Genomic DNA, 25,407 nt, shown 5'->3' with positions numbered 1-25,407 from the left:
CCAACAAACTGGTGAATTTTCTTTTGGGAACTTTGTGACCCGGGGTTAAAGGACTGCGTTTCAGAGATCCACTCCAGAGAAGCTGCCACATAATAAACATCAATAGCACAGACATAATGTAGAGTCGTTTTCATAGCTCAGAAAAAATAAGGGTGTGTGTCATGATCTGAGTATATAAACACTAGCTACTACAGCAGCTTCAAACGACTACCACAACGACATCAGTTCAGCACAGAGAAACCCTTTATCTCAGCATTAACATGAGCACAATGGAAACTCAGAAAGGTGAGACTGTTTAAACTTTTACTAGTAATTCATTTTGTCTTAAAATGGATAACTAAAATACAGTGGATATAAAAAGTGTATGTAGCGCCCCTTTGCTGTTCTGGGCAAATAATAGGGGTGGCTAACCCGAATTCTTTAAATAAAGTGTTATCTCTAACTATAAGTGTGTACCATATGTTTACTTTGTCTTTCGCTAAATACAATAATAACTAAGCAGCAAAAATATTATTACTCAGAGTGTTACTTATATCTTGCTTTAAACCTAAATTACTGTAATTGTCACTCAATGTAAGCTTTCCAAATAACTGTTACCTTTCTACCTATTAGCTAAAGCCTTGAAATCTAATAAACCATGGCAATGCAATTATCAATTTAAATGTTTACTTAGAAAAAAATATATTTACATCTGTACACATTTAGATAAATAAAACAGTTTTCAGTTCAAATACTTCAAAATAAAAATACCCCAAAAACATTGGTCATTGACCACTAAACCAAATAGTTCACAGTTACACAGTAGGTAACCTTAGTAGTAATAGTAAGTAATCTTAGTAGTAACAGTAAATTGCCTTAGTAGTAACAATAAATTACCTCAGTAGTAACCTTCACAGTAAAATCCTATAGCCGGCAAATGTAACTAAATAATACCTTGGGTACCCAATGAGTTCGCGAATGATTTGGTGCAGGCTTGACATGAAGCTCGGGATCGTAGAAGCCACAAACACAAAGGCTACTTCGCGCCAATGCGCAGAGAGCAAAAAACACCTGCTAGCAACAATGGCCGCCGCCCTGGCCGTGAGCGCGCCGAGTCTTCTTAGCAGCTCACCAAGATGTCTGGTGATCAGAGTTGTCCACTGGATTCCTCTGTCCCTTCGTCTTCGTGTGTTTTGCTGGGCAGTCTGAACAATGTGTGAAGGCGTCCGAGCAGGATACCTCGAGCAAAGTCCACGACTAATACGCTAGCTCTAGCCGAGTTAGCTTTCTTGTGCAATTCGAGGTTTCAGTCCGAATTCTCAAATTAACTTAACATAACACAGCTACACTACTGTACAGTGCTTCCGAAAGAGTCACTAGTCGTTCGTCTATCAACATTCATAAACAGCAATGCTTCACTGAGTGTTTTACCCTTGTAAAATATAGCTGTGTCATGGAGCTCAGTTAAACATGTCTTCTCCCCTTTCGTCCGTCTTTTTTTTTTCGTTTCAGCACGTTACCCCCACTTCCTTCTGACACATGACTTTACACTAACTTCTCATTGGCTAAGACAATAAACAAAATGCAAATTTTATCTTTGAATTTCTTCTGATACAGTATTCAAAATAAAAGATACTTAATACATTCTCAGTATCATGAACTTATTCATAAAGAAAACAAAATACATTTTACATCATGTAAATAACTCAATACATGAAATTAACCCCTGAAACTCTATTCTTTTTACACAATATGCAATATCAAACATATGTAGTTTAACCTTTTAAATCCTATTTATTCTATTAATGAACTTATTGTCTTTACATTCTATTTATACTATTTATTAATTCCTATTTATTATTCCCTGAACTTAGGCCTAATTTTCATAGGGCTACATCCTCCCCCTTCGAACTGTCTTCATGTCCTCATGAGACAACCTATACCATATAGGCTTAAGGAAATATTCTAGAGAAACTTAACATCCTAGTTTAATAATGATACCCCTATGGATAATGATACCCCTTCCTGATTCATCATAAGTCAGACGAATTACAGGCTTGACATGTCTCCTAGAACTAGTTCTTGGCCCAAGATCTCTGCTAGTCTTTGTCATAGACATAGGCTTAGTTTTGGGAGTACTAACAGGTGTCTTATAGTCTGCTTGGTCTGGCTCAGAGTGGTCAGAGTCAGTGGAGTGGGCACTGGCAACTTCATCTCCTGACTGACCTTCCTCCACACATATGTTTTCAGGAGCATTGCTTTGAGGTTCCTCCTCCTTAGGGACTTCATCCAATTCTCCCTGGACTTCCTTTTCTTCCGTAGAGACTCCTTCCTCCTCTGCACTTGGTTCATGGGCACATCCCTTGTGTCCACTTTGGGAATCATCAGCAGCAGGCTCCTCATAGGTCCTCCTAGGTATGAGCTTTTGCAGGTATTCTCCATAGGATCTTCGAGTTCCTCCACACTCCATGTCTGAAGATGAGTCAGTGTCTTCCATTTCCACTGCAGGTGTTATGTCTGTCTTTCTTAGGTGTCTGTTCTGTCTCTGTAGACGTGTCTTTGGTCTCACCGTCGAATCTGCATGATCTTTGCCCTCCGGCATTCTCATGGACTGACTGATGGGCAAGAGGTGATCTCTATGTATTGTTCTCACTCCTCCGCTTCCATCTTCAGGCTTCACCCGGTAGACTGGTAAATTAGATAGTTTACCGACTATGACATATGGCACAGAGCTCCAGCAGCTTTCAAGCTTGTGCTTGCCTTTCAGCCCAAGATTTCTCAGGAGTACTCCGTCACCAATGTCAACAGTCTGGAAACGTACTTTATGGTCATATGCCCTTTTGTTTCTTTGGTGTGACTTATCTGCTGACTTGCAGGCGAGTTCATAGGCTTTTTGCAGATCTCCCTTCAGCTTCTCCACATACCGGGAATGGTGTTTGTCACCGGAGCCATCAGGAGAAGTGCCAAAGCACAGGTCTACTGGCAGCTTAGCTTCTTTTCCAAACATCAGTAGATACGGTGAGTATCCAGTGGAGTCACATTTTGTACAGTTATAGGCATGGACAACGTATGGAACATGTTGACTCCATGAACGTTTCTTCTCATGCCCCAATGTGGCAAGCATTGACAGTAAAGTGCGATTGAATCTTTCGGGTTGAGGGTCCCCTTGAGGGTGATATGGTGTGGTACAGGATTTATGCACCCCCAGGATCATCAGGAGCTCTCGAATCAACCGACTTTCAAAGTCTCTTCCTTGGTCTGAATGTATTCTGCTTGGCAGACCATAATGCACAAAGTACTTTTCCATCAGGACCTTGGCCACAGTGAGTGCTTTTTGATTCCTGGTAGGAAACGCCTGTGCGTACCATGTGAAATGATCTGTCATGACTAATACATTGTTTATTCCCTTTGAGTCAGGTTCCATGGAAAGGAAATCAATGCATACAAGGTCCATGGGGCCACTGCTTACAATCTGGTGCAGGGGTGCAGCCTTCTTGCAAGGGATTTTGTGCAAGATACATTCTCCACAGTCCTTGACATACTGTTCAACGTCCAGCGCCATCTTGGGCCAATAGAATCTACTGTGCAGGAGATCAGTCGTCCGCTCCACTCCTAAATGACCATGTCATCATGTAAGGACCGCAGAACAGCCTCTCGGAACTCAACAGGCAGCACGAGCTGGGTAGCCTGTCCCCCAGAGGGTTTCTGACTCTTCCGGTGCAGTAGTCCATCTTTAAGCACCAGACAGTCTCGCTCTCTCTTGAATAGACTCAGTTCTGAGTTCTGCTTTTTGTCATTTGGCCAGTTACCTTGCTGCATGGCTTTCATCACTTTCTGGATGATGTCATCCTTCTGCTGAGCTTCTTTCAAGTCAGCTTTGGACATCTGCCTCAATGAAAGAAAGTTGAGGTGAGTTGGAAAAGCGAATACCTCAGGGATGCACTCAGGGGACGCTTCAAGTTGATCAATGTATCGCAGAGGTGTTCCCGATGACTCTGTAGTGCAAACCCTCTGACAGATGGATTTCACTCCACTCTGGGGTATCTCCTCCCACTTTCCTTTCTCCACCTCATCCGCCAGGTTTTGGGACAGCAAATCGGCATCGATGTTGGTCTTGCCTGGCCGGTATTTGATGTCAAAATCATATGTTGCTAAGGCAGCCAGCCAACGATGTCCTGTTGTGTTAAGTTTGGCTGTCATTAGCACATAGGTAAGTGGGTTGTTGTCCGTCCAGACAGTAAATTTTGCTCTATATAGGTAATCGTGGAGTTTATCTACAACCGCCCACTTAAGAGCTAGAAATTCCAGCTGGTGGACTGGATAATGCTGTTCAGTAGCACTCACTCTTCGGCTGGCAAACGCCACTGGCCTGAGTCCTTCTGGGTATTCCTGATACAAAACAGCACCAAGCCCTTTCATGCTGGCATCTGTGTGCAGGATGTAAGGCTTGTTGGCGTCCGCAAACGCAAGGACTGGCACGTTGGTGAGGCACTGAATTATGCGGTGGAAAGCATCAGTGCAAGCCTGGTTCCACCTGTCTTCAAATGGCTCCGAGTCTTTAAGGTAGGTCTTAGTCTGGTCTTTGACTTGTTGCTTGCTTTTGTGAATGGGTGCATACCCTTTGGTGAGCTCTGTGAGGGGTCGGACAATCACAGAGTAGTTGGCCACAAACCACCGATAATACCCGCAGAATCCAAGGAAGGACCTCAATGACTTCTGGTCTGTAGGCCAAGGCCAGTTGGTGACGGTCTTGACTTTCTCGGGGTCTGTGGCGATGCCGTCTGCGGATATTATGTGCCCCACATATTTTACCTTTGGTTGGCAAAACTGGCACTTGTCTAAAGACAGCTTCAGTCCCACCTCTTCGAGTCGATCCAGCACCTTGAGAAGCCTCTCCTCATGCTCCTCTAAGGATTTTCCAAAGACGATCAGGTCATCCAAATAAACTAATACCTGGAGCAGGTTCATATCGCCTACAGCTCTTTCCATCAGCTGGAATGTTGCGGGCGCTCCAGTGATTCCCTGCGGCATTCTTTCAAATTGATAAAACCCTAGCGGGCATATGAAGGCTGTTTTTTCCTTATCAGTTTCTGTCATTGCGATCTGGTAATAACCAGACCTCAGGTCTAATACAGAAAACCACCTACTCCCTGTCAGGCAGTCGAGCACATCGTCAATGCGAGGAGTAGTGTATTGGTCAGGCACAGTTCGATGGTTCAGTGTCCTGTAGTCTATGCACATTCGAACACTACCGTTCTTCTTTCTTGCTACAACTATCAGTGAGGCATATGGGCTACGAGACTCCTTGATAATGCCAGCTTTAAGAAGATCTTGCAGGTGTTTGTGCACATCTTCAATGTCTGCCTGAGCTAATCTCCGTGACCATTCTCTAAAGGGTCTTGTGTCTGACAGGTGGATATGATGCTCTACACCAGGGGTCTTCAATCCTATCCGCAAAGGGCCGGTGTAGCTGCAGGCTTTCATTACAGCCAAATTGGAGGCTCACTTGATTGTTGACTGGAGACGAGGGTGAAATGATTAAACAAGTGAAATCAGGTGTAGCTCCTGCTTGGTTGGAATGAAAGCCTGCAGCCACACTGGCCCTTTGTGGATAGGATTGAAGACCCCTGCTCTACACCTTTCGCAAGCCCCACATCCCATTCGTGTAGGGAAAACACACTGGCTCTCTCTGAAAGCTTTTTCTGGAGCCTTGATTTCCACTGCTCTGGGATAGGTGAGTCACCAAAGTCAAGGAGTCGAGAGTCAAATTTTTTTTCATTTCCTCAGTCTTTATCTTGGGCGGTAAGGCAGACGTCACAGGATCGGCAGCACATAAGTTTCCCATCACTGTCCCAACTGGAAGGACTGTTTCTCATACTGAGTCATTGCGCACCAGCACAGGGAAGTGGTTCACATCTACCTCTGAGCTTGGCACTACCATGGCCTGCAGCAGCACACCAGCAGGAAGCAGTGTCGTGGGCGAAGAATCCACCATCAGCACATATTTGTCCAATGGTTTCTCTAATGTCACTTGACATACAGCACGACGGACACCCCCAGCAGGTAAGGTCAGTGGGCCAGGGCCCATCCACTTCACACATCCAATATCTTCTTCACCCTCACAGGCTACTGGGACCTTACTGTAGACTTGTTTGGCAGCTTTGATTCCCAACGTCTGAGCAATATCTATGCCGGCTGTCTTTTTGCAAATAGTGGCCAGACGCTTGAAAAGATTGGCATTGGTGCCCAGGATAACCGGAATCTGGTCTGGAGTGCTGGGGCCAGGACAGATCAATGCTAAGACAGAGAGGGATTCTTTGGAACCAGTGACGTTTTCTGGGAACTCAAGATCCACGACAACATAGCCGAGGTAAGGATAGCTAGTGTCACTCAAGCCCCAGATGGCTAGGCCAGACACAGGATGGATAGGGACATCTGACAAATGTTGCTTGTAACATTTCTCAAAGATAATCATTACTTGTGATCCACTGTCGAGTACCGCATCACACAGCTGGCCATTCACTCTCAAGTGCACAACTGAGGGGGGACCTATCAGCCCTTTAGGAAAGTTCCTGCCTCCTACTGGAGTCACTTCACTTTTCTTGACTAAGCAGACAGTGTCAGGACTTTTGCTTTCTTGGCTTGGTGTCTGTACCTCTTTTGCTCTCTTGAGAGACTGAATGAGCTTTTGTATGACTTTACTCTGGTTTTCAGCATTCTGACACTTCGTGGCAAAGTGTCCATTTTCACCACACCTGTAGCAAATGCTGTCATCAGATCCCCTAATCTTGTTTGGCCTTTAGCGGTTTTGAGCAGGTCTGGATGGCTCTACTCTCACTGGCCGGCGCATCAGAGACTTTGGTCACTTTGGATGACATTTTCTTTTGCAACCTTTGGACTTGTTTCTTCAGTGCGGCTACCTCTGCATTTTCACAGCTTTCAGCCACAGGGCCCTGGACAACTGAACCAGGCCTTCTATCCCCATCCACTTCTTTGAAAGACTTTGTGTTCATTGAAGTGAACAATGATTTCAACTCTTTGACATCTGCTTTTAAGGACTGTATCTCAGTCAGTCAGCTGTCTACATCCTTGTGAGCATGAACTTTATGGACAGACCTGCTAAGCTTGACTCTGGCAGCTGCATATTCCTCTTCAGCTCGGATTTCCCCCAGCAGCTCTAAGAATTTTGGAGGACTCTGCTTTCTCTCCCTTAACTTAAGCTGAACCAGCATGAGATCTGAGTGTATGGCACCCTGAAGTATCTGCTCTACTCGGGCAGTGTCGGTATGACTGGCAGGAATACCACCTTTACTGACAACCTTGGTAAGTGACTGTTCTAGTCACCTCAGGAAATCAGAAAGCTTTTCTTCTTTCTTTTGCTGCAGGAGCCTAAACTCAAAATAGAGATCTTCCCCGGACTCAGTGGTACCGAAAGCACTCTCTATAGCATCCAAGCATTTAGAAGGGGTAATGTTGGCCTCCGCTGTTCGTATCGCTTTTACTACAGCTAAAGCAGGTCCTCTAAGACACTCCATGATGCGTCTGCATTTTTCTTTGTCTGAGCAGTTGCTCTCTTCAACCATCAAACGAGCCTGTTCAAGCCAATGCTCCAATGCCTCTTCTCCAACAGGTGTTGGTAGTGTGCCAGAGAACATCCGTAGGCGATGATTGCTACTGTTCTCCCCTGACGGTTTCCCTATTTTTGACAACACATCGCCAACAGCCAAAATGATGGATTCAGCAGAGCTATTGGATGCTGAGGCATCAATCAGGACCTGCAGTGGATTCTGTGAATCTCCATCAGAAGCTGAACACTTAGAAGCAATGATGATCAGCCAACTGATGTTGGTAGTGAGGTGTTTCACTTCAGATGGAACCCTGGTCAGGTCAATCCTCTCTCTGCATTCACACAGTGACGCGATCCAGTTTTCTGTTGAAGATTCTGCCTCGTACTCTCACCCTTCCTAGGATTTTCACAGTTTGCAGCATTTGTTCAATCTGGTCCACTGCCATGCCTTTGGGAACAAGCACCAGTAACATGTGGTCTTCTGCGAGGGACTCACCTTCACACATGGGTGAAGCAGGGGGGTGGCTTTGGGGGCTTAAGCCCCGAATTTTTCTTCCAAAGCCCCGGATCCTTTAAGTTGTTAAAAAATACTGGGCTGCCAACTCTCACGCAATGAGCATGACACACACACATTTGACTGTCTTCACACGCTCACACGCCATACCTCCGATTTCTCACGCTAGAAAAAAATCTAGTTTATCTATCTGATCTCGGCTACCCATTGCGTCGCGCCAACCACTTGCGATCGATCAATTACGCCTTACGCACGGCTAAACAGGCAGAGAGGCGTTCCCTTCTGTACACGCTGCACTCACCGGAAGTTGGATAATTGCCTATCGTCAATTTAGAGGAAGAGGAGGGAGAAGGTATCCGAGTTGAAGACAGGTGTCTCAGACAGGTTAGTACATATGCACGCCAATGTGTGGCATTACTGGCGTAATTATGAACTTGTATAAAGTTTCTGAATCGTTTTAGCCTGTGTGTGTTGTGGGAATATTTAATGCCATATCGAGAGCTGTGTACTAGGCATGCTAAATCATTATCGGCCTCCTGCCGTGCCACAGCCTCTATCTTCCCCAACAAGCAGCACGGGAGAGCACCTCCTTAGCACACGTTTATTAAGCGCATTTTTTAGTTTGTTTACTGCATGTTATCATACTTTATGACTTTATTTGAAGCCATACTGGAAATGTTGTAAAATAAAGCAAGTAAGAGGTAATATTACAAATGCAAGAAGAGCCATTAGCCACCATACCTATTGTTTCTTTACAGGGTATTTATTTTTAATTATTTATGATGTATGTAATTGCTCAGTTAAAGTAAATAAAGCATGGTCACCTGTAATATCAAAGAACTTGAACTTGTTGTGAATAATTAAAAAAAAAGACAGAACAATATACTGAGGAGACAGGGTTTCAAAGAGGGCAAGACGGGTAGAGAATATTTGTCAGATAACAGGCCCTGACGAATGCTCTATTACTAATAAGAAACATAGATAAGAAATAAATTAATAAGAAATATATTAATATAGCTTATTTAAGTATGACCAAAATTTTTAAGCCCAACTTTGTGTGCACATTCCCACCTACAGTATGGCCAAGGTTCAGCTTTTGTGTTTCAATACTGTTCAAACTCATCCCATTCTCATTATCTCTAGCCGCTTTATCCTTCTACAGGGTCGCAGGCAAGCTGGAGCCTATCCCAGCTGACTACGGGCGAAAGGCGGGGTACACCCTGGACAAGTCGCCAGGTCATCACAGGGCTGACACATAGACACAGACAACCATTCACACTCACATTCACACCTACGGTCAATTTAGAGTCACCGGTTAACCTAACCTGCATGTCTTTGGACTGTGGGGGAAACCGGAGCACCCGGAGGAAACCCACGCGGACACAGGGAGAACATGCAAACTCCACACAGAAAGGCCCTCGACGGCCCCGGGGCTCGAACCCAGGACCTTCTTGCTGTGAGGCGACAGCGCTAACCACTACACCACTGTGCCGCCCCTGTTCAAACTTAATCATTTTAATGTTTCTTGTAGCACATGCACATTTTGCTTACTGTTTAAGCATTTTATTTGTTCTTTTGCTGTTGATATTTTTCCCCATGCCAATCTTCTGCTGAACCCAGTGGTGGGGAAAGCCCTTAAATGCATAATGAATAGTCAGTGAGGGACAATCTTATTTTTGCAACAGTTATTAAAAACTTAACATTTAGCCTAGTTTCAATTCAGAAGGTGTTTAGGCTTAGCTGATTAAATATTTTCAAACATGAACTTGCCTTTAAATCTGAAACACAGGTCTATAGGGCTACAGGAACATTGGCAGTCATCTGTAGTTTTCTAGTGTGGGGGCTTTTAAGCCAAAACTTGGTGCTTTTGTTGGCCACAAGCTGAAGGCCTGGCAAGTCAGGGTGTGTAAGAATGTAGGTATGGCACAGCAGGCCACTCCAAAAATCCACCAGAATGCAGGAAGCTCTACTAAATCCAAAATCCCCCCCCCCTTCATTGTCCATCTCCAGCTGGACGACCCACAGATAAAAACACCAGAATGCAGGGGGACAAGTGAATATCAAACTGAATACAAAATTCCCACTTACTGCGTGGTGTGTGGAAAAATTTTGCCGTCGACCCCCCCCCAAAAAAAATCTCACTCCAAGGAATTTTGAAAAGTTGGCAGCCCTGAAAAATATGACAACCCTGACGTCACACTCACTAAATTACATTACAACTCATTAATGGGCAAATAGCCTACAACAAATTCCGCATTTCCCTAATTTTCAAAATGTTGCTATCTTAACGTGCCGCAACAAGAAATTTCATCAACAGATACATTGTAGGCTATTTCACTGATCAGAATCTCCAGCATTTCAGCCTTGAAGTTCGACCAATCAGAATCAGAGTTCGGCGATCTGTGGCGTCGCCATAGTTTCGTAAATAAACTAACAAAAAGAAGAGCGACTCACCATGGCAAGCAAAAAGCAGTCGACACTTTTGGGTTTTTTAAAAAGAAAACCAAAAGGTAAGAATAGTTTTACTACTTGTGCTTGCAAACTGAAATAATAGGCTAGTTCTGTTATACTGCACAGAAAGTCCAACGCCACAGTTCGCTGAACTGACTTTGGTCTGACTGTCATTCATAACTTCAAAGTGAATGGGACGTTTGTCAGCATTGTAAAGAGCTGTGTTGTGTTTAACACTTAAACGCTAAGATATTATTTTGGCTCAGGCCATTTATGGACGTCAAGTGTTCTGCCAAATTTAAAAGTCACAATTTTGCCATTGATGTTTACAGAAGTCAGTAGTTAAGTGATTATTATTTCTTTCCATTAAATCGTATTGTCTTGTTCAGAATGTGCAGCTGAGAATGGAGTGTATGAATCAGAAGGGATTTATGATTTGCCATGTCTAGCAGGTCACCCCAAAATGCACTAGAACGTAGGAAATTGCATCTAAAAAATCCAAAATTTCTGGGGGAGGCCCCCCAGACCCCCCACTGGGCTAAGCCCCAGATGTTCACATTGTTTGGCTCTGCCTCTGCCTTCACACCACTCTCAGAGCTCTGCTACCAACTCCGACTGCACAGTCTGAACTTCCATTGTCATTACTTTTAATAGCTACTTGAACTTTAACTCTTAAAATTAGAGCTAATTTTTCACCTAGTTGTCCTCATATCATCTCATTATCTCTAGCCGCTTTATCCTGTTCTACAGGGTCACAGGCAAGCTGGAGCCTATCCCAGCTGACTACGGGTGAAAGGCAGGGTACACCCTAGACAAGTTGCCAGGTCATCACAGGGCTGACACCAGTGTTGTTTTCGTTAACGATGACGAAATTATTTCATTAATACACCTTTTTTCATGACTAAAACGAGACAGTGATGAGCTAAACATAACTCTTTGATCACGAAAATATGACAAGACGTATCTGTTGTTTTCGTTGACGAGACGAAAATGTTAGTGGGTTGGCTGTAGGACTAGCAAAATGCATGGCGTTTCCTCCAAGGGAACGTGCAACCTGTCTGCCAAATGCTGAAAATATCAGCAATGCACCTGCATTCTGTCCTTGTTTGGCCACACCCACCACCAGGCATGTCCGGGCACAGTGCACACCGGGGCAGCCACACAGTTCATGGCCCATTGGCAATGCCAGCACAAGGGCTTGGTGGACGGAAAAGACGCGATGATTTATGGACATACTTTACACATAATCCAGCAGAAAATAAAACAGAATGCCTTGTAGTGGGAGACAGAGGTACATGCTGTGGCAATAAACTACGTGGCAAGAATACGACCAACCTCAAGAGGCATCTAAAGGCTCACCATGCTGCTATGTCTGCAACTGTAAGTTAACGTTACAAGAAGCCCTTAACAGATCATGTATACATTTGCTAGCTTTGGTTAATGTCACTCAACAATCGGTCTGTGATGAATTTCCTATGAAGTTTTCCAAAACACTGTGGCCTGGCGAAAATGAATGGGACCGCTAGCTTCATACTAAAGTTGGCTTGGTTAAGCTAACTTAAATTCAATTAACATGTCATGAGTAAAACTTGTCCTGCAGGGATTATTGGTGGGACAGCAACTGAATGCTTTGTCATATATTGACCCATATTTGAGTTACTGTGAAACATACGGGGGGAAATGTAACTTTTCCGACCTGTTGCTGTGCCTTAATATGTCTAAATGAGCAGCAGCATACCTGGCTACTCTAATGTTAGCAGCATGTTTAGCCATCATATTTACATTAACGGAGAGCGTGGTCATCTTCTAGTTGTGTGTTCATCATGACGTTTGTGCTCTATCAGCGCATTGCGACATGTTAAACGGAGGCAGAAACACGAGACTGTGAACAATGGAGTATACACACAAGCAGACATCCCAAACTGCGGAAACTCATTTCAGGGAGGTGTCATGACGCATGACTTTTTTCCCCCATCAGCAGGCGGGCGGGGGGGGGTGTCACGACACCTCCCTGAAATGAGTTTGGATGTCTGTAAACCAATCAGGATGCTCTTTGTCTAGCATGCGCTACATGAACAGGCACACACGCAGTCTCTCTCTCGCTCTCCCTCGCGCACTCCATCATATGTGCGATACAGACATTAATGTTTTGCATGCAAGCTCTTGCTCGCTTGCGCTAGATTCTGGGAGATATTATCCAATTTGCGGGCCTCAGGGAGCCACTATCAATATGCAGGAGACTCGACACACTCGAATATACACACTCGACAGCGTTTATGTAGAGAGTATACACACTAGACAGCGTTTATGTAGAGTATGCACAGGAGACAGCGTTTATGTAGCGAGCATACACACTAGACAGCGTTTATGTAGAGAGTATGCACACTAGACAGCGTTTATGTAGAGAATATGCACACTCGACAGCGTTTATGAAGAGAGTATACACAATAGACAGCGTTTATGTAAAGTATGCACACTAGACAGCGTTTATGTAGTAAGCATACACACTAGACAGCGTTTATGTAGTAAGCATACACACTAGACAGCGTTTATGTGGAGAGCATGCACACTAGACAGCGTTTATGTAGAGAGCATGCACACTAGACAGCGTTAATGTCGAGAGTATACACACTCAACAGCGTTTATGTAGAGAGCATGCACACTAGACAGCGTTAATGTCGAGAGTATACACACTAGACAGCGTTTATGTAGAGAGCATGCACACTAGACAGGGTTTATGTAGAGAGCATACACACTAGACAGCGTTTATGTAGAGAGTATACACACTAGACAGCGTTTATGTAGAGAGTATACACACTAGACAGCGTTTATGTAGAGAGCATGCACACTAGACAGCGTTTATGTAGAGAGCATGCACACTAGACAGCGTTAATGTCGAGAGTATACACACTCAACAGCATTTATGTAGAGAGTATGCACACTAGACAGGGTTTATGTAGAGAGCATACACACTTGACAGCGTTTATGTAGAGAGTATACACACTAGACAGCGTTTATGTAGAGAATATGCACACTCGACAGCGTTTATGAAGAGAGTATACACAATAGACAGCGTTTATGTAAAGTATGCACACTAGACAGCGTTTATGTAGTAAGCATACACACTAGACAGCGTTTATGTGGAGAGCATGCACACTAGACAGCGTTTATGTAGAGAGTATACACACTAGACAGCGTTTGTGTAGAGAGTATACACACTTGACAGCGTTTATGTAGAGAGTATACACACTAGACAGCGTTTATGTAGAGAGCATTTACACTAGACAGCGTTTATGTAGAGAGCATTTACACTAGACAGCGTTTATGTAGAGAGTATACACACTTGACAGCGTTTATGTAGAGAGTATACACACTAGACAACGTTTATGTAGAGTATGCACACTAGACAGCGTTTATGTAGAGACTATGCACACTAGACAGCGTTAATGTCGAGAGTATACACACTCAACAGCGTTTATGTAGAGAGCATACACACTAGACAGCGTTTATGTAGAGAATGCACACTAGACAGCGTTTATGTAGAGAGCATTTACACTAGACAGCGTTTATGTAGAGTATGCACACTAGACAGCGTTTATGTAGAGAGTATGCACACTAGACAGCGTTTATGTAGAGAGCATAGACACTAGACAGCGTTTATGTAGAGTATACACAGTAGACAGCGTTTATGTAGAGAGTATACACATTAGACAGCGTTTATGTAGAGTATACACACTTGACAGCGTTTATGTAGAGATTATACACACTAGACAGCGTTTATGTAGAGAGTATGCACACTCGACAGCGTTTATGTAGAGAGTATACACACTAGACAGCGTTTATGTAGAGTATGCACACTAGACAGCGTTTATGTCGAGAGTATGCACACTAGACAGCGTTAATGTCGAGAGTATACACACTCAACAGCGTTTATGTAGAGAGCATACACACTAGACAGCGTTTATGTAGAGAGCATTTACACTAGACAGCGTTTACGTAGAGTATACACACTAGACAGCGTTTATGTAGAGAGTATACACACTTGACAGCGTTTATGTAGAGATTATACACACTAGACAGCGTTTATGTAGAGAGTATGCACACTCGACAGCGTTTATGTAGAGAGTATACACACTAGACAGCGTTTATGTAGAGTATGCACACTAGACAGCGTTTATGTAGAGAGTATACACACTAGACAGCGTTTATGTAGAGTATGCACACTAGACAGCGTTTATGTAGAGAGTATACACACTAGACAGCGTTTATGTAGAGTATGCACACTAGACAGCGTTAATGTCGAGAGTATACACACTCAACAGCGTTTATGTAGACAGCATACACACTAGACAGCGTTTATGTAGAGAGTATACACACTAGACAGCGTTTATGTAGAGTATACACACTAGACAGTGTTTATGTAGAGAATGCACACTAGACAGCGTTTAGGTAGAGAATGCACACTAGACAGCGTTTATGTAGAGAGTACACACACTCGACAGCGTTTATGTAGAGAGTATACACACTAGACAGTGTTTATGTAGAGAATGCACACTAGACAGCGTTTATGTAGAGAATGCACACTAGACAGCATTTATGTAGAGAGTATGCACACTAGACAGCTTTTATGTAGAGAGTATGCACACTAGACAGCGTTTATGTAGAGAGTATACACACTAGACAGTGTTTATGTAGAGAATGCACACTAGACAGCGTTTATGTAGAGAATGCACACTAGACAGCATTTATGTAGAGAGTATACACATTAGACAGCGTTTATGTAGAGTATACACACTAGACAGCGTGTATGTAGAGTATACACACTTGGCAGCGTTTATGTAGAGAGTATACACACTAGACAGCGTTTATGTAGAGAATGCACACTAGACAGCGTTTATGTAGAGAGCATACACACTAGACAGCGTTTATGTAGAGAGTATACACACTAGACAGCGTTTATGTAGAGTATACACACTAGACAGCGTTTATGTAGAGAGCATACACACTAGACAGCGTTTATGTAGAGAGTATACACACTAGACAGCGTTTATGTAGAGAATGCACACTAGACAGCGTTTAGGTAGAGAATGCACACTAGACAGCATTTATGTAGAGAGTATACACACTTGACAGCGTTTATGTAGAGAGTACACACACTCGACAGCGTTTATGTAGAGAGTATACACACTAGACAGCTTTTATGTAGAGAGTATGCACACTAGACAGCGTTTATGTAGAGAGTATACACACTAGACAGTGTTTATGTAGAGAATGCACACTAGACAGCGTTTATGTAGAGAATGCACACTAGACAGCGTTTATGTAGAGAGCATTTACACTAAACAGCGTTTATGTAGAGTATACACACTAGACAGCGTTTATGTAGAGAGTATACACACTTGACAGCGTTTACGTAGAGTATACACACTAGACAGCGTTTATGTACAGAATGCACACTAGACAGCGTTTATATAGAGAGCATTTACACTAGACACCGTTTATGTAGAGTATACACACTAGACAGCGTTTATGTAGAGAGTATACACACTAGACAGCGTTTATGCAGAGAGTATACACACTAGACAGCGTTTATGTAGAGTATGCACACTAGACAGCGTTTATGTAGAGAGTATGCACACTAGAAAGCGTTTATGTAGAGAGCATGCACAATAGACAGCGTTAATGTTGAGAGTATACACACTACACAGTGTTTATGTAGAGAATGCACACTAGACAGCGTTTATGTAGAGAATGCACACTAGACAGCGTTTATGTAGAGAGTATACACACTTGACAGCGTTTACGTAGAGAGTATACACACTAGACAGCGCTTATGTCGAGAGTATACACACTCGACAGCATTTATGACGAGAGTATACACACTAGACAGCGGTTATGTCGAGAGTATGCACACTAGACAGCGTTTATGTAGAGAGTATACACACTAGACAGCATTTATGTCGAGAGTATACACACTTGACAGCGTTTATGTAGAGTATACACATTCAACAGCGTTTATGTAGAGAGTATACACACTAGACAGCGTTTATGTAGAGAGTATACACACTCGACAGCGTTTATGTAGAGAGTATACACACTAGACAGCGTTTATGTAGAGTACACACACTAGACAGCATTTATGTAGAGTATACACACTTGACAGCGTTTATGTAGAGAATGCACACTAGACAGCGTTTATGTAGAGAGCATACACACTAGACAGCGTTTATGTAGAGTATACACACTAGACAGCATTTATGTAGAGAGTATACACACTTGACAGCGTTTACGTAGAGAGTATACACACTAGACAGCGCTTATGTCGAGAGTATACACACTCGACAGCATTTATGACGAGAGTATACACACTAGACAGCGGTTATGTCGAGAGTATGCACACTAGACAGCGTTTATGTAGAGAGTATACACACTAGACAGCATTTATGTCGAGAGTATACACACTTGACAGCGTTTATGTAGAGAATGCACACTAGACAGCGTTTATGTAGAGAGCATTTACACTAGACAGCGTTTATGTAGAGTATACACACTAGACAGCGTTTATGTAGAGAGTATACACACTTGACAGCGTTTACGTAGAGAGTATACACACTAGACAGCGCTTATGTCGAGAGTATACACACTCGACAGCATTTATGACGAGAGTATACACACTAGACAGCGGTTATGTCGAGAGTATGCACACTAGACAGCGTTTATGTAGAGAGTATACACACTAGACAGCATTTATGTCGAGAGTATACACACTTGACAGCGTTTATGTAGAGTATACACATTCAACAGCGTTTATGTAGAGAGTATACACACTAGACAGCGTTTATGTAGAGAGTATACACACTCGACAGCGTTTATGTAGAGAGTATACACACTAGACAGCGTTTATGTAGAGTACACACACTAGACAGCATTTATGTAGAGTATACACACTTGACAGCGTTTATGTAGAGAATGCACACTAGACAGCGTTTATGTAGAGAATGCACACTAGACAGCGTTTATGTAGAGAGCATACACACTAGACAGCGTTTATGTAGAGTATACACACTAGACAGCATTTATGTAGAGAGTATACACACTTGACAGCGTTTATGTAGAGAGTATACACACGAGACAGCGTTTATGTAGAGAATGCACACTAGACAGCGTTTATATAGAGAGCATACACACTAGACAGCGTTTATGTAGAGTATACACACTTGACAGCGTTTATGTAGAGTATACACATTCAACAGCGTTTATGTAGAGAGTATACACACTAGACAGCGTTTATGTAGAGAGTATACACACTCGACAGCGTTTATGTAGAGAGTATACACACTAGACCGCGTTTATGTAGAGAGTATACACACTTGACAGCGTTTATGTAGAGAATGCACACTAGACAGCGTTTATGTAGAGAGCATACACACTAGACAGCGTTTATGTAGAGTATACACACTAGACAGCATTTATGTAGAGAGTATACACACTTGACAGCGTTTATGTAGAGAGTATACACACGAGACAGCGTTTATGTAGAGAATGCACAGTAGACAGCGTTTATGTAGAGAATGCACACTAGACAGCGTTTATGTAGAGCGTATACACACTCGACAGCGTTTATGTACAGAGTATACACACTCGACAGCATTTATGTAGAGAGTATGCACACTAGACAGTGTTTATGTAGAGAGTATACACACTCAACAGCATTTATATAGAGAGTATACACACGAGACAGCGTTCATGTAGAGAATGCACAGTAGACAGCGTTTATGTAGAGAATGCACACTAGACAGCGTTTATGTAGAGAGTATACACACTTGACAGCGTTTATGTAGAGAGTATACACACTTGACAGCATTTATGTAGAGACTATACACACTAGACAGTAATTATGTAGAGAATGCACACTAGACAGTGTTTATGTAGAGAGTATACACACTAGACAGTGTTTATGTAGAGAATGCACACTAGACAGCGTTTATGTAGAGAGCATACACACTAGACAGCATTTATGTAGAGAGCATACACACTAGACAGTGTTTATGTAGAGAATGCACACTAGACAGCGTTTATGTAGAGAGCATACACACTAGACAGCGTTTATGTAGAGAGTATACACACTCGACAGCGTTTATGTAGAGAGTATAGACACTAGACAGTGTTTATGTAGGGAGTATGCACACTAGACAGTGTTTATGTAGAGAGCAAACACACTAGACAGCATTAATGTCGAGAGTATATATACTCAACGGCGTTTATGTAGAGAGTATACACATTAGACAGCGATTATGTAGAGAGTATACACACTAGACAGCGTTTATGTAGAGTATACACAAGTAAACAGCGTTTATGTAGAGTATACACACTCAACAGCGTTTATGTAGAGAGCATACACACTAGACAGCGTTTATGTCGAGAGTATGCACACTAGACAGCATTTATGTCGAGAGTATACACACTCAACAGCATTTATGTAGAGAGCATACACACTAGACAGCGCTTATGTCGAGAGTATGCACACTAGACAGCATTTATGTCGAGAGTATACACACTAGACAGCGCTTATGTAGAGAGTACACACACTCGACAGCGTTTATGTAGAGAGTATACACACTAGACAGCTTTTATGTAGAGAGTATGCACACTAGACAGCGTTTATGTAGAGAGTATACACACTAGACAGTGTTTATGTAGAGAATGCACACTAGACAGCGTTTATGTAGAGAATGCACACTAGACAGCGTTTATGTAGAGAGCATTTACACTAAACAGCGTTTATGTAGAGTATACACACTAGACAGCGTTTATGTAGAGAGTATACACACTTGACAGCGTTTACGTAGAGTATACACACTAGACAGCGTTTATGTACAGAATGCACACTAGACAGCGTTTATATAGAGAGCATTTACACTAGACACCGTTTATGTAGAGTATACACACTAGACAGCGTTTATGTAGAGAGTATACACACTAGACAGCGTTTATGCAGAGAGTATACACACTAGACAGCGTTTATGTAGAGTATGCACACTAGACAGCGTTTATGTAGAGAGTATGCACACTAGAAAGCGTTTATGTAGAGAGCATGCACAATAGACAGCGTTAATGTTGAGAGTATACACACTACACAGTGTTTATGTAGAGAATGCACACTAGACAGCGTTTATGTAGAGAATGCACACTTGACAGCGTTTATGTAGAGAGCATTTACACTAGACAGCGTTTATGTAGAGTATACACACTAGACAGCGTTTATGTAGAGAGTATACACACTTGACAGCGTTTACGTAGAGAGTATACACACTAGACAGCGCTTATGTCGAGAGTATACACACTCGACAGCATTTATGACGAGAGTATACACACTAGACAGCGGTTATGTCGAGAGTATGCACACTAGACAGCGTTTATGTAGAGAGTATACACACTAGACAGTGTTTATGTAGAGAATGCACACTAGACAGCGTTTATGTAGAGAATGCACACTAGACAGCGTTTATGTAGAGAGCATTTACACTAAACAGCGTTTATGTAGAGTATACACACTAGACAGCGTTTATGTAGAGAGTATACACACTTGACAGCGTTTATGTACAGAATGCACACTAGACAGCGTTTATATAGAGAGTATACACACTAGACAGCGTTTATGTAGAGAGTATACACACTCGACAGCGTTTATGTAGAGAGTATACACACTAGACAGCGTTTATGTAGAGTACACACACTAGACAGCATTTATGTAGAGTATACACACTTGACAGCGTTTATGTAGAGAATGCACACTAGACAGCGTTTATGTAGAGTACACACACTAGACAGCATTTATGTAGAGTATACACACTTGACAGCGTTTATGTAGAGAATGCACACTAGACAGCGTTTATGTAGAGAGCATACACACTAGACAGCGTTTATGTAGAGTATACACACTAGACAGCATTTATGTAGAGAGTATACACACTTGACAGCGTTTATGTAGAGAGTATACACACGAGACAGCGTTTATGTAGAGAATGCACACTAGACAGCGTTTATATAGAGAGCATACACACTAGACAGCGTTTATGTAGAGTATACACACTTGACAGCGTTTATGTAGAGAGTATACACACTAGACAGCGTTTATGTAGAGAGTATACACACTCGACAGCGTTTATGTAGAGAGTATACACACTAGACCGCGTTTATGTAGAGAGTATACACACTTGACAGCGTTTATGTAGAGAATGCACACTAGACAGCGTTTATGTAGAGAGCATACACACTAGACAGCGTTTATGTAGAGTATACACACTAGACAGCATTTATGTAGAGAGTATACACACTTGACAGCGTTTATGTAGAGAGTATACACACGAGACAGCGTTTATGTAGAGAATGCACAGTAGACAGCGTTTATGTAGAGAATGCACACTAGACAGCGTTTATGTAGAGCGTATACACACTCGACAGCGTTTATGTACAGAGTATACACACTCGACAGCATTTATGTAGAGAGTATGCACACTAGACAGTGTTTATGTAGAGAGTATACACACTCAACAGCATTTATATAGAGAGTATACACACGAGACAGCGTTCATGTAGAGAATGCACAGTAGACAGCGTTTATGTAGAGAATGCACACTAGACAGCGTTTATGTAGAGAGTATACACACTTGACAGCGTTTATGTAGAGAGTATATACACTTGACAGCATTTATGTAGAGACTATACACACTAGACAGTAATTATGTAGAGAATGCACACTAGAAAGTGTTTATGTAGAGAGTATACACACTAGACAGTGTTTATGTAGAGAATGCACACTAGACAGCGTTTATGTAGAGAGCATACACACTAGACAGCATTTATGTAGAGAGCATACACACTAGACAGTGTTTATGTAGAGAATGCACACTAGACAGCGTTTATGTAGAGAGCATACACACTAGACAGCGTTTATGTAGAGAGTATACACACTCGACAGCGTTTATGTAGAGAGTATAGACACTAGACAGTGTTTATGTAGAGAGCAAACACACTAGACAGCATTAATGTCGAGAGTATATATACTCAACGGCGTTTATGTAGAGAGTATACACATTAGACAGCGATTATGTAGAGAGTATACACACTAGACAGCGTTTATGTAGAGTATACACAAGTAAACAGCGTTTATGTAGAGTATACACACTCAACAGCGTTTATGTAGAGAGCATACACACTAGACAGCGTTTATGTCGAGAGTATGCACACTAGACAGCATTTATGTCGAGAGTATACACACTCAACAGCATTTATGTAGAGAGCATACACACTAGACAGCGCTTATGTCGAGAGTATGCACACTAGACAGCATTTATGTCGAGAGTATACACACTAGACAGCGCTTATGTCGAGAGAATACACACTCGACAGCATTTATGACGAGAGTATACACACTAGACAGCGGTTATGTCGAGAGTATGCACACTAGACCGCGTTTATGTAGAGAGTATACACACTAGACAGCATTTATGTCGAGAGTATACACACTCGACAGCATTTATGTCGAGAGTATACACACTAGACAGCGGTTATGTCGAGAGTATGCACACTAGACAGCGTTTATGTAGAGAGTATACACACTAGACAGCATTTATCTCGAGAGTATACACACTCGACAGCGCTTATGTCGAGAGTATGCACACTAGACAGCGTTTATGTAGAGTATGCACACTAGACAGTGTTTATGTAGAGTATGCACACTAGACAGCATTTATGTAGAGTATGCACACTAGACAGTGTTTATGTAGAGAGTATACACACTTGACAGCGTTTATGTAGAGTATACACACTAGACAGCGTTTATGTAGAGAGCATACACACTAGACAGCGGTTATGTCGAGAGTAGACACACTCGACAACGGTTATGTCGAGAGTATACACACTAGACAGCATTTATGTCGAGAGTATACACACTCGACAGCGCTTATGTCGAGAGTATGCACACTAGACAGCGTTTATGTAGAGTATGCACACTAGACAGCGTTAATGTAGCGAGCATGCACACTAGACAGCATTTATGTAGAGTATGCACACTAGACAGTGTTTATGTAGAGAGTATACACACGACAGCGTTTATGTAGAGTATACACACTAGACAGCGTTTATGTAGAGAGCATACACACTAGACAGCGGTTATGTCGAGAGTATACACACTCGACAGCGGTTATGTCGAGAGTATACACACTAGACAGCATTTATGTCGAGAGTATACACACTCGACAGCGTTTATGTAGAGAGTATACACACGAGACAGCGTTTATGTAGAGTATACACACTAGACAGCATTTATGTAGAGAGTATACACACTTGACAGCGTTTATGTAGAGAGTATACACACGAGACAGCGTTTATGTAGAGAATGCACAGTAGACAGCGTTTATGTAGAGAATGCACACTAGACAGCGTTTATGTAGAGAGTATACACACTCGACAGCGTTTATGTACAGAGTATACACACTCGACAGCATTTATGTAGAGAGTATGCACACTAGACAGTGTTTATGTAGAGAGTATACACACTCAACAGCGTTTATGAAGAGAGTATACACACTTGACAGCGTTTATGTAGAGAGTATACACACTTGACAGTGTTTATGTAGAGAATGCACACTAGACAGCGTTTATGTAGAGAGTATACACACTAGACAGTGTTTATGTAGAGAATGCACACTAGACAGCGTTTATGTAGAGAGCATACACACTAGACAGCATTTATGTAGAGAGTATACACACTAGACAGTGTTTATGTAGAGAATGCACACTAGACAGCGTTTATGTAGAGAGTATACACACTCGACAGCGTTTATGTAGAGAGTATAGACACTAGACAGTGTTTATGTAGGGAGTATGCACACTAGACAGCATTAATGTCGAGAGTATATATACTCAACGGCGTTTATGTAGAGAGTATACACATTAGACAGCGTTTATGTAGAGAGTATACACAATAGACAGCGTTTATGTAGAGTATACACAAGTAAACAGCGTTTATGTAGAGTATACACACTCAACAGCGTTTATGTAGAGAGCAAACACACTAGACAGCGTTTATGTAGAGAGTATACACACTAGACAGCATTTATGTCGAGAGTATGCACACTAGACAGCGCTTATGTCGAGAGTATGCACACTAGACAGCATTTATGTCGAGAGTATACACACTAGACAGCGCTTATGTCGAGAGTATACACACTCGACAGCATTTATGACGAGAGTATACACACTAGACAGCGGTTATGTCGAGAGTATGCACACTAGACAGCGTTTATGTAGAGAGTATACACACTAGACAGCATTTAAGTCGAGAGTATACACACTCGACAGCATTTATGTCGAAAGTATACACACTAGACAGCGGTTATGTCGAGAGTATGCACACTAGACAGCGTTTATGTAGAGAGTATACACACTAGACAGCATTTATCTCGAGAGTATACACACTAGACAGCGCTTATGTCGAGAATGCACACTAGACAGTGTTTATGTAGAGTATGCACACTAGACAGCGTTTATGTAGAGAGTATACACACTTGACAGCGTTTACGTAGAGAGTATACACACTTGACAGCGTTTATGTAGAGTATGCACACTAGACAGTGTTTATGTAGAGTATACACACTCGACAGCGTTTATGTAGAGTATGCAAACTAGACAGCGTTAATGTAGCGAGCATACACACTAGACCGCATTTATGTAGAGTATGCACACTAGACAGCGTTTATGTCGAGAGTATGCACACTAGACAGCGTTTATATAGAGTATGCACACTAGACAGTGTTTATGTAGAGTATGCACACTAGACAGCCTTTATGTAGAGTATGCACACTAGACAGTGTTTATGTAGAGTATACACACTCGACAGCGTTTATGTAGAGTATACACACTCGACAGCATTTATGTAGAGTATGCAAACTAGACAGCGTTAATGTAGCGAGCATACACACTAGACCGTGTTTATATAGAGAGTATGCACACTAGACAGTGTTTATGTAGAGTATGCACACTAGACAGTGTTTATGTAGAGTATGCACACTAGACAGCGTTTATGTAGAGTATGCACACTAGACAGTGTTTATGTAGAGTATACACACTCGACAGCATTTATGTAGAGTATGCAAACTAGACAGCGTTAATGTAGCGAGCATACACACTAGACCGTGTTTATATAGAGAGTATGCACACTAGACAGTGTTTATGTAGAGTATGCACACTAGACAGTGTTTATGTAGAGTATACACACTCGACAGCGTTTATGTAGAGTATGCACACTAGACAGCGTTTATGTAGAGAGTATACACACTCGACAGCATTTATGTAGAGAGTACAAACACTAGACAGCGTTTATGTAGAGAGTATACACACTAGACAGCGTTTATGTAGAGAGCATACACACTAGACAGAATTTATGTAGAGTATGCACACTAGACAGCGTTTATGTAGAGAATATACACACTAGACAGCTTTTATGTAGAGAGTATGCACACTAGACAGCGTTAATGTAGGGAGCATACACACTAGACAGCATTTTTGTAGAGTATGCACACTAGACAGTGTTTATGTAGAGAGTATACACACTAGACAGCTTTTATGTAGAGAGTATGCACACTAGACAGCGTTAATGTAGCAAGCATGCACACTAGACAGCATTTATGTAGACAGTATGCACACTAGACAGTGTTTATGTAGAGAGTATGCACACTAGACAGCGTTTATGTAGAGTATACACACTAGACAGCGTTTATGTAGAGAGTATACACACTTGACAGCGTTTACGTAGAGTATACACATTCAACAGCCTTTATGTAGAGAGTATACACACGACAGCGTTTATGTAGAGAGTATACACACGACAGCG

At 42.3% G+C, this 25,407-nt stretch overlaps 1 protein-coding gene across 3 annotated transcripts in view; it reads left to right on the top strand.

Annotated features, from left to right (window-relative positions):
- Positions 1 to 217: 217 nt before the first annotated feature.
- Positions 218 to 25,407, top strand: part of LOC132889693 (GTPase IMAP family member 9-like) — a 99,490-nt gene continuing 74,300 nt past the window's right edge. For 2 of the 3 annotated variants that reach the window (XM_060926444.1, XM_060926443.1), the window contains exon 1: positions 221 to 285. In XM_060926444.1, the coding sequence (XP_060782427.1) occupies positions 261 to 285 (25 nt within the window). In that variant the 5' untranslated portion in view covers positions 221 to 260. Of the gene's footprint in view, positions 286 to 25,407 lie in introns of all 3 variants that reach the window. The other variant, XM_060926442.1, reaches the window with a different exon arrangement.

The sequence above is a fragment of the Neoarius graeffei genome, chromosome 7 (genome assembly GCF_027579695.1).
Source record: "Neoarius graeffei isolate fNeoGra1 chromosome 7, fNeoGra1.pri, whole genome shotgun sequence".
In the NCBI taxonomy this organism is placed as follows: domain Eukaryota; kingdom Metazoa; phylum Chordata; class Actinopteri; order Siluriformes; family Ariidae; genus Neoarius; species Neoarius graeffei.
The sequence above is the reverse complement of the archived record's forward strand: the minus strand, read 5'-3'. Positions and strand labels throughout refer to the sequence as shown.